Source organism: Lactuca sativa, chromosome 9 (genome assembly GCF_002870075.4).
Source record: "Lactuca sativa cultivar Salinas chromosome 9, Lsat_Salinas_v11, whole genome shotgun sequence".
NCBI classification, from domain to species: domain Eukaryota; kingdom Viridiplantae; phylum Streptophyta; class Magnoliopsida; order Asterales; family Asteraceae; genus Lactuca; species Lactuca sativa.
This window is the reverse complement of record NC_056631.2, coordinates 79,380,366-79,391,277: the sequence shown is the minus strand read 5'-3', so window position 1 is coordinate 79,391,277 and position 10,912 is coordinate 79,380,366. Positions and strand designations below refer to the sequence as shown.

Sequence of the window (10,912 nt, the reverse complement as noted above, 5' to 3'; positions counted from 1 at the left end):
TATATATATATATATATATTACAATTGTACACGAAAAGGTCTAATGCCTTATTATATGTCCACAATCGCATATGATACTAATATTATATAGAATTTTTTTTTTCAATAACCACACAAAACCTATTGTGAAGAAGTCAAAATACATGTTCTTGTCATTGGCATCAAGATTAGAGATTACACATTAAATTAAATTGATTATATCCTGAACTTTTGATTTCATTATATTTATTCATCACTATGAAGAACCAATGTTGTAGAACTCGCTACTCGGTGCCTGCTCGGCCGACTAGAGAGTAGTGAGTACTCGGATTCGGTAATTCATGTAGAAATATTTTTTGGAAAATTATATATGTCAAAATCATAAGTTAAAATCATAATTTGATTGAAATATATAACCAAAATTAGATACATATGAATACATAAAAACTGAAATACACATAATTGTCTCACTACGTGGATAATTACTGAAAATTTACGATATACATGTAGTAATAATCACATGTTTGTGTTAAATAATAAATCATTAAGTGCATTATCCATATTAATCTTGAAATTCTTGATTTTTTTCTCTTTTTATGACAATTTTGACCCTTTGACCGAGTTGGCCCGAGTAAGACCGAGTAGGCCCGAGTTTGATTGAGTTTGTCCGATTTTTGATCGAGTTTGGCCGATTTTGACTAAATCCGAGTTTTTTGGCCGAGTTGACATTACTCACCTCGGTGGAGGGTCGATTCCGAGTAATCGGCCGAGTATGCCGAGTTTTGCAACAATATGAAGAACAATAGAAGAAGGGTAAAACCATAAAAGGCACTCATTATCAATCGCAAGTTCACAGAGAACCTTCAAAGTTAAAACATGATGTGAATAAGAAAACAATGTGACTGAGGAGGAACTGAAGGACTGGAAATATAAAATCCCCAAACAGTCTTTGTCATGAGGCCCCTTGGGCTTTATCATGAAAAATTTTTATGGGCACCATTTGTTTTTTTACTGTTATTTCCATCACATCTCCATCAAATACTTATCAAGTTTTATCTTTATTTTGTTAAATCCAATTGAACCTATAACCTCGTTTTGGTAAAAGTGAGACATTACTTTGCTTGACAAAGTAAATTATTAAAAAGATGTCTCCCATATGATGATATTGACAACAAATCGCTTCCTACTTTGTTCCACCTTCTGAGCATAACAAAATATAATATGACAAACACATAAAATCCAATCTTCCATTATAAGAAAGAAAAAGTTTGTTGCAGCTAGTTAAAAACTAAAATAAAGACCTTGTCACTAATTTCAATGAAATGCACATTTAAACCCTACAAACACCATGTTCCACTTCCACTTCCATAAAAACAGACTTACACTGATTGATTGCTTGATTGATGGATACATACATGATCATGATCATGGGCGAGCTCTTTTGTTGGTGCAAGCAGGGCATTTATACTGCTTGATATGTTCAACTCTTGTTGGAGTTATCTTCACACACGAACCATGGAACCACTTCTCACAAATATCACAGCAAATCCAAAACTCATCAGATGCATAATTCTCACCACATGAACCACATAACATGTCCCCATGTTCCTTGTCATCTTCATCATCCAAACCTTCATCATCATCATCTTTTGGTGTTGACACTTTTGGAAACTTAGCAGGTGGTTCAGACCCTTTCGCCTTTTTTAACAACCAAAACAAATATACATGTCATGTAAAAATATAAAAATGGACTTTATTTCATTTGCTTTGTGATAGAAGCAGAAACGAATTGAAATACAGAAGTGAACATTAGAGTTTGACTTTGACTTGCTGCTGCTGTGGTTTGACACAATTGACTTCTCCTTCACTTGCTTCTTAGCTGCCCCTGACACAACTTCAAAGATTCAATCTGATTGGATTCATCTTCTCAATGGTCAAACTGGTACTCTTAAATCTTTTGAGAAACATACAAACTATAAGCCAAATTCATAGAAACCTCATCACAATTGTTTTGTCTCTGATCTATCTACAAATTTGACTCTACCAGCCCAATTAACAGGAAGAGTGACGATCGTAGGGAGAAAGCTTGAGTAGTGTTAGGTCGATGAAGTGATCATTCACATCACCATCAAACTCTAGATAACAACACGTAGGTGGATAGAAATTAGAGAGTGGTGGATGGAAATTAGAGAGCGGGTAAGATGCAGATAAGAATATCAGAGATGAACAAAGATATAGATTAAAACACAAATCGAGATGAAGGCGGTGGAACGTCAAAGAGGCGCACTGAAAGAGTCGAAATCGAAAAGAGAAAGAGGGAGAAAAACGTTTATTAGAAGAGGGTAAAAATGATGCCCTCGCTTTGAGATATAAGAAAAATAACGGAGTTGAAAGCATACCAGATGAAGATGGATTGGCCGACAGTGGCTATTCCTGCCCGCCGGCGAGGCCGTCACTAAGCAGCAGCAGCAGCGGCAACGACAAGCGTCAAGGATTTGTCTTGTTCTCCACATCCGTTTTTCCCAGGAAAGTACCGGGTGGAGGAGACGATTCATTAGGTTGAAGGTGGGTGGGGTGTGGCGCCGACTGTCTTAGCGGTGGTCATTTGGTGGTTTCACCGGAAGCTCAACGCACCGACGACAGTATCTGGGTACACCAGGGCCGAAGGCGGTGGCAACAGTAGCTAAGGCTAGGGTTTTCGTTCGTTTATGGTATATCCAAAAAGATGAAGCACCAGTTGGTGGGTTGCTGTCGGTATCGGAAGTCGGGAAAATGGTGGGGATAGCGGCGGTGGGCAGTAGCCTGTAAGAGCGACGACATGAATTTTTTTTGGGTGTAGAGAGAGAAGCGCAGAATTGAAAGGGAGGAAAAGATAAAGCTCACCCAATTTTTAATAAGGCGGTGTGAATGACCCAAATAAAGATAAGCCTTACCCAAATTTTAAGGCGGCATAAGTTTTTAAAACACAAAACGTATGTGGTCAAAGTAGGAAGGGAAAGAAAAAAAGGGGCACAAATGAGAAATGCTAAAGTTTCATGTTCACCGTCTTTTTCAGGATTAATAGTATATAGAATGTGTCGATATGAAGAAGATAATTATTTTAATCTGATTTCAATATATTTAATAAAATTTGTGTTAAAATTTTTAAATTACCATAAAATTGTATATTCATTGTCGAATATCATTTATGTACAAGTAAAACTGCAGAATGTACAAGTAGGCCAATTTCAGTATAACAAAGCCCATACCCAAATCCACAATAATCCCGTCGAATACACTCTGCCCCTATCTTCTCCTCCATTGCATCACCTTCTTAAACCCTCTTCAAGAACCCTAAATCAGTTTCTCTCAAGATTAAAGCAAATGGCTCTTTCGAAACCAGCTTTCTTAAATCACCTCAAACTGCTGGTGAGAACCCACCACCACCCGCTCCGCCCTGCTGTCATATCTCTCCGTCATCTATCATTTGCCACACCAGAAGACGCCGCCGCAGAACGTCGCCGCCGAAAACGTCGCCTCCGTATCGAGCCCCCTCTTAACGCTCTCCGCTCCAACACCCAATCGCAGCCTCGACCTACTCCGACCCCAAATCAAAACCCTAACGCCCCAAAAATCCCCGAACACGTCTCTGTTCTCACCGGCAAACGCCTCGAGCTCCATAACCGTATTCTCAAACTCATCCGCGAAAATGATTTACAAGAAGCCGTTCTCTTGACGCGTCACTCAGTCTACTCCAACTGCAAACCCACCATCTTCACATGTAACGCCGTCATGAACGCCTGTCTCCGGCAGTCTAAATACGCAGATCTCCTTAACCTTCACCGTTTCATCACGCAAGCAGCTATCGCGGCGAACATCGTCTCTTATAACCTCATCATCAACACCTATATGGATTGCCGGAAAATCGATACCGCTTTGGAACACTACAAGCAGTTAATCGATAATGCTCCTTTTGAACCCAACACAACGACATTCCGGATTATAGTAAAAGGGCTTGTTGACAACGATAAGCTGGAGAAGGCTTTGGAAATCAAAGACGACATGTTATCGAAAGGGTTTGAAGCCGATCCAACTGTTTATTATCATTTGATGACTGGGCAAGCAAAGAACGAGAACCCTGATGGCATCTTCAATCTGTACGAGGAATTGAAAGAGAAATTAGGTGGATTTGTTCATGATGGTGTTGTTTATGGTAGTGTCATGAAAGCGTATTTCTTGAAAGGAATGGAGAAGGAGGCTATGGAATGCTACGAAGAAGCTCTGCGTGAGGAATCAAAGATCAGGATGAGTGCAATGGCGTATAATTCCTTACTGGATGCCCTGTCTAAAAATGGAAAGTTTGATATCGCACTGAAACTGTTCGATAGAATGCTACAAGAGCACAACCCACCTATACTTCTCAGAGTCAATCTCGGTAGCTATAATCTAATGGTGGATGGCTACTGTGCAGAAAAAAGATTCGATGAAGCAATAAACACCTTCAATCAAATGGGGAAGACACGATGTCATCCAGACACTCTTTCATTCAACAATCTAATCGAGCAATTATGCAACAATGGAATGTTGGCTAAAGCAGAAGAACTCTACAACACTATGAACGAAAAACAGGTAACCCCAGATGAATACACTTTTGTTGTATTAATGGACACTTGTTTCCAAGAAAATCGCCCAGATGATGCAGCTGCATATTTCAAAACAATGATTGAATCCAAACTGAGGCCAAATCTAACAGTTTACAATCGGTTAATGGATGGGTTAGTAAAAGTTGGGAAAGTTAATGAGGCAAAATCTTTCTTTGATATGATGGTGCCTAAGCTAAAAATGGATGATGATAGCTACAAGTTTATAATGAAAGCTTTGTTTGACATCAAGAAACATGATGAAGCTCTTGAAATGATTGGTAGAATGTTGAGGGAGGAGCCTTTGGAGTTTTCTGATGAGTTGCAGGTTTTTGTAAGGGAAGAGTTAAAGAAAGAAGATAGGGAGGATGATTTGGTGAAGTTATTAGCGGATATTGAGAGAGAGAAAGCTGAGGTGGCAGCTAAAGAGGCTGAGGTGGCAGCTAAAGAGGCTGAGGAAACTGAGAAGGCGAAAGCTAGAATCACATCTGTGTACTCTAATTTCTTGCCACTTAAGTTGAAGGGTGATGATGGTGGTGAGAGGGTGGTGGATAGTGAGGTGAAGGCGGAGGAGGGGGAGGAGGAGGAGGATGATGTGTCTGGTGAGAAGGCAAGTGCATAAAGGTGTTTTTCTTTTTGTTCTTAGATTGAGTTATTATAAGGTTTTATGAAGTAGTGACTTTCTTTCTTCTTTAGTGACATTTTAGTTTATAAGATTAAATGAAATCATTGAAATAATATGATTATCTGCTTGTTATTGAGCTTTGAAAATGGCATATGATGTTTATAAGATTGCAAAATGACACATTGGATTAAGTTTGTAGAGCAAATAACAAAATGGTATTTTGCAACTTCTGCTTTACTTGAATTATTATATTGAAATGTTATTTGTACATAATTTTGATGATGAATTTGTTTAAACATTGCTTAGATAAAATTGTTCGTTTAGCATTAGTTTTCATGATAACTAAAATTGTTTTGACTTTTGAGTCTTATATCTTTTGTTTTAGTCCCATTAAGCCTTTGTAAAAATGACACCATATTCGTTTTTGTATATTCGTTAGAAATGTATCATAATATTATTAACACAAATATATCTAGATTTTCCAAGTTTTGAAAATTTCAAGGTACAAAATAGTTTTGAAATTAAGGTTATAATGGTAGATGATTTGTTTTTCCACCAGCAAAGCGACGTTGTCCTAGAAAAATCATATAAACTTTATGAAAATTTACTGGTTCGGAATTTTGTGGTTTATTTGACCCTTGTTGTCATTTGAGATACAAAACTTGTTTTCAGATTGTTAAAATATATATTGATTCATTTAAAATTAATCAATCATATTGAATGATGCAATTCAAAACATAATAAGAAGTGAATAATGTAGTCAGAATACGAGCTTTTTGCAGAGAGCATGTTGACTGAGGTACATATACCACATTTTCTACAAAACGGATTTCATCTACACTATTGGTCTCCAAGGATTCCAATTTTTTGAGATTGTCAAATGTCATTAGACTTTAACTTTATCTTGGTATAAATGGTGTAAAAGCTTGAGATAATGCAGTTATGGTAGAAAGCAAAGTGGTAACGAAACTTGACCTTTTGTTGTACTCTTATGTGTCTACTTGGTGGTTGTATTTATATTGTAAAAACTAATTTTTCCCTAACAATCTCCACATGATCGGAAACTGATCAAGAAAAATCAAGCTACTATGATAAAGTCTACAAAGCAGAGGTATATGTTTCCCTTCGAATCTTCTTTGATAGTCATACAAATTCACTAATGCAAGTTTATGAATGTTTCATTAATTAATCAATACCAAATGTAATCACATCAATCCGACTCTATGTGCAAGCTTCGAACCATGTATATCAACCAACTATCCCGCGGTGCTAAAAAATGGTATTCCAAGGATTATAGGAATTTGGCAATCTTCTTTCATGTCTAATACCACAAAATCAACCAGAAACACAGACTTACCTACTTTAACCAATACGTCTTCTAATATTCTCTTTAGATAAGTCACCAATCTATGGGCCAAATGTATCGCCATTTGAGTCGGTTTTGATTTGGTCAAGTTGAGTTTTGAATAGAAAGAACAAGGCATGAGATTTATACTTCCACCCGAATCGGCTAAAGCATGGCTAGTGGTTAGATTACCAAATTGACAAGGTAAATTCAAACTCTTTGGATCCCTCATCTTTGTCAGTATTTTCAACATAGCAACTAAACATTGTTTGCTTAACACAATACATGAAGCTTCCTTCAACTTCTTTTGATTGCCGAGCAAATCTTTCAAAAACTTGACATATTTTGGCATTTGAGCAACGACTTAGATAAACGGAATGTTGAAGTGTAGAGAGACTTTATGTGATCAAGGAATTTGCGATGCTCTTCCTTTTGCTTCTATTGTTGCTAACATTATGACAATGGAATCAGCGGTTTGTATGGTTTAACCACCGGAGACAAAATTAGTACACTCAAATCCATCGTGTTCTCCCATACGCAACACGTTTACAGAGCAACTTGTTCCTTTTCTTTTTCTTTTTCAGAATTTTGCACACTAGAATATTTATTTGTGGAAATAGAAACTAAAGGTTCGAGAATTTTACCATTTCAAGTCGTAACGGCCTTTGACATGTGATTTGGGATTCGTTTCCCTGCTACTTGGTAAAGTTCTTGTAAAACTCTATTGTAACACTTGAGATATTTGACCTACTTGATTTTTGATGTTTAAAATTGAAGGTTGTTATTTTCTAAGTGTGGTTTCTATTGTTGCCCTAATCTTTCTTACAATCTCTTACCTATCTCTATGTCTTTTGTTGGATGCTTCGGAAAATCGGGTCAACATGTCTTTCAAAGTTGGTTTCTTTTCTTGTACAACTTGTTCCAATTGAGGTTCTTTTTGGTAGAAAATTTGCCCTCATTGCCTATATTTCCTAGCCATCTCCTTGCAGTATTCATTATAAGGCTTCAAATTATTGTATCTATTGTTAGATGAGTAGCACACTTAAGGTCTCTTATTTCCATCTTCATATAAAGGAGAATATTTTGTAAGATGTGTACCACTACAGTTATCACACCCCACTTGAATAACATGAATAGTTTGATTGAAAATTTTCATATCTTTTCCCAACGCATCTAAATTTGGATTTAACGTTGTAAGGCCTTTAGTACTTTTGCCAATTGATCTTTTTTCGTATAGATGAATCTCATGAAGAATGACATTCATTAGAGTGTTGAGTTAGTTCCTCAATCAAAGTGTAACCATCAGCTAGGATCTTTTTGAGAATTGGTCCCTGAGAATCAACCATTTGATGAGTGCTCACATGTATCCTATTGTATAAACTTTGAATGATTTAGTGCACATTAAGATCATGTCGTGGCTAATTTTGAAACATCTCCTTGTAACTATCTCATGCATTATATAATGTCTCGTCTTCCAATTGCTGAATGTTTTGGATCCTCATCTTCATTTTGCCAATCTTTGATGGCAATCTGAATTGCTTTATGAATTTGGTCTTCAGTTGTTCCTATGTAGTGATTGTTCCATCATGTTCAACTTTTAATCAATATTTAGTAGTTCCTTGGAGTGTTCAGGAACACTCAAAGCATGATAACATCTTTAGTAACTCCAACAGTGTTGAAGTAGTCATCTATCTCTACTATCTTCTCCACATGTTGATGCGTGTCTTCATTATCTTTTCATGTGAAAATTTTTTCTCTCAAAAAGTGTAAAAACTAACCCTTTATCTCGAAGTGTGTTGTAGCTAGTATTATGGGATGAACAAGTTTGGGCCATATTCCTTGTAACACCTAGTTCCGGGTAAGCATTGCTTTCGATTTGTTAAATTAAATATTTAAGCATTTAAACCTTGGTCACGGCGTGAGCACTTGTGTGTCACCCTAAGCCACCACCACCTCCCTTCAACCTCCAAAAACCCTAATATCCCATAGTTAAACCTTGAGCTCCCGTTTTGGTGATTTTTAGCCAAGAAGAAGAAGAGAAAGAGTTTTGGTGCATCATCTCAACTTGCAAGCCTCACCATCATCTTTTCTTACACACTTTGGACATTTGTGAGTATCCAAGTTTGATGCTTTATGATCTTAAGAGCTTATATCTATGTTTCATGTGTTTTTCTTCATGTTTAGGCTAGTTGGAGTGGTGGGGTTCCAAAAACTTGCCAACTTTATGGATCACCAGAGTCCTTTTGTGGGTATAAGTGATGGATCTAATTTTTGATAGAGTTTTGAACTCTTACATGAGATCTTGACCATATTTGACACCATTTTTGACCTAGTTTGAGTTCAAGACATGCATGTCTATAAAGCAATGATTTTTCTGATCTTTTAGGAGTATGAAAGCCTTTTGGAAAGTATGGATGGGTGGGAAAAAGGATTAAGAGCTTAATACATTAGGTTGACCAGAGCGTTTCTCACGATGTGACACTTTGATCGTCACCTCATGACAAAGGCTGATCCACAACTATTTTATCTCCATTATGCTGCAACATAACCAAAGGGTGGTCACGATGTGGCGACCGGATGAATGGATTTTTGAGTGTTGACTTTGACTGGATCGTTGACTTTTTTGTCCAAGTTTGACCTTAGGTCAAACTTAGGATTTTAGGTTGTAGTTTAAGGAATTGTCCCTGTGTGCTATATAAATGACTTGTAGAGTTGGTTATTGGATCAGTGATCATTATTGTTATCTTCTAGACTAAATGGTGAGTTTTATCACTATATTTTGTACTCTAGTATGTGTCCTTGTGTGTAAGATGTTGGTATACTATAGTGATATGTTAGATTGATAGATCTATATGATTACCTGTAGTTGTTAGTTATTGTTTATCTGTTGTATATGCCGACGTAGTGCGGGTGGGTTGATGTAACGTCCGCATATTCGGGTCAGTCAGTTTAGAGGTAATAAGCATAAAAAAACAACTTTTTGATAGAAGATTATTTAGAATAAATAATCTTAACCAAGTTATAGTATATGGCAAAAGGGTTTCATACATATAAAGAACACTGAAATCTGAGTTATAACGAAGAAGTTATGACCCGTCGAAGTTTTACGGCTAAACCGACACGCACCGCGTAGCGTAAAAAATGATTTTTTGATAAATTACTTTTTAGCCTTAGAGATATAAACAAAACTCGTAGTAGACGTTAAACCAAAATCGTGCATATAGAGAACATCCAAATCTGACTTCGTATGAGGAAGTTATGATTTTTCTAAGATTTTGCATAGCAGGACACAACTTGGAAATCGAATTTTAGATCGATCGATTTTTAGCTGACAAAACCTAAATGAGAATTGAAGATCTCATTAATAAGAAGACAACGATATAAAGACAGACGAAAACGGATGTCGGATGACAAAGTTATGAATTTTTAACGGACTTTATCTGTCTTAGCCTATTAAAATATAACTTAAAAAATAAAGTCGAAATTAGCTGACTAGGTATAAACTAAAGTTGTAGATTACGCCTCCACCTATGCGTGGATATAAATAATGTCAAAAACGGAGCATGTACGCGAAAGTTACGAAATTAGAAGTTGAGAATAGGCTGATGCGAGGATTGACACGTGGCTGAATCCTGGACCTCGCTTTCTCTCCACGGATTTGCATGTGTAGTTGACATCTGGCCCTCATATGTGCAATATACCGACTATGCGCTGCGTACTCCGAGGCTACGCCCAGCGTAGTCCGAAGGGTCCAGCCTATAAATAGGTGCGGAGTTCTTTCATTTTGTTCACACCTTTCCCATTCTTTCTCTCTCAATTACTTCTCTTAACCCCTCCCATTCTCTAGCACTTCCCAAGTGTTAGAGGCGAGTCCCAGAGCCCCAGAAGGCTCCTAGAAGAAGAGCTTTCGGCTCAGAAGTTCTGCTCACGCAGAGCTCGGTTCTTCTCTAAAACCCTTGTAAGTGAGTTATGCTTACCCTACTTTAAGTATAGCTTATGTTTAAGTTCATTATTGTTATTATGAACCTATAAAAAATATATGCGCTAAGTATTATAAAATATAAAGTGTTATTATAATACCTTTTAATTGCTCGCGGTACGGGGAATTTGGTTTGAAGCGCTGCATAGGGTTATTGGATTTCAGAACAGCTTAAATGCCAAAATGGTCTTGCCCACTGGTGTTTCATGTTTGGCCCCTGTCTGTACATAGTAGTTGAAAAGTATTGTTTAACACTTATAAAGCAATATCGTTCGTAGACATTGAGTTAATTAGTCGCAATGAATATTAGACTAAGATTTAGTGATAATGATACTAGGTTTTGTCGAAGGAAAATAAAATTGTTA

The 10,912-nt window shown here is 37.0% G+C and overlaps 2 protein-coding genes across 2 annotated transcripts; one reads left to right on the top strand and one right to left on the bottom strand.

The window, feature by feature from the left end:
- Nucleotides 1-1,201: 1,201 nt before the first annotated feature.
- LOC111905494 (PHD finger protein ALFIN-LIKE 4) lies at nucleotides 1,202-2,897 on the bottom strand. Its single transcript, XM_042899040.1, has 2 exons — nucleotides 2,379-2,897; nucleotides 1,202-1,677 (listed from the first exon to the last, which is right to left on the bottom strand). Exons 1-2 carry the CDS (start codon nucleotides 2,532-2,534, stop codon nucleotides 1,405-1,407), a joined length of 429 nt encoding a protein of 142 aa, XP_042754974.1. The 5' UTR covers nucleotides 2,535-2,897; the 3' UTR covers nucleotides 1,202-1,404.
- Nucleotides 2,898-3,083: 186 nt separating this feature from the next.
- LOC111905493 (pentatricopeptide repeat-containing protein At3g49240, mitochondrial) lies at nucleotides 3,084-5,359 on the top strand. The gene has a single exon (XM_023901176.3). The coding sequence runs from the start codon at nucleotides 3,343-3,345 to the stop codon at nucleotides 5,218-5,220; it is 1,878 nt and encodes a 625-aa protein (XP_023756944.1). The 5' UTR covers nucleotides 3,084-3,342; the 3' UTR covers nucleotides 5,221-5,359.
- Nucleotides 5,360-10,912: the final 5,553 nt, after the last annotated feature.

Coding starts and splice junctions, on each gene's coding strand:
- LOC111905494 (XM_042899040.1), bottom strand. CDS start 2,534: ATGAATCGTCTCCTCCACCCGGTACTTTCCTGGGAAAAACGGATGTGG. Junction 1,678..2,378: donor GGCCAATCCATCTTCATCTG/GTATGCTTTCAA, acceptor TTGTTAAAAAAG/GCGAAAGGGTCTGAACCACC.
- LOC111905493 (XM_023901176.3), top strand. CDS start 3,343: ATGGCTCTTTCGAAACCAGCTTTCTTAAATCACCTCAAACTGCTGGTG.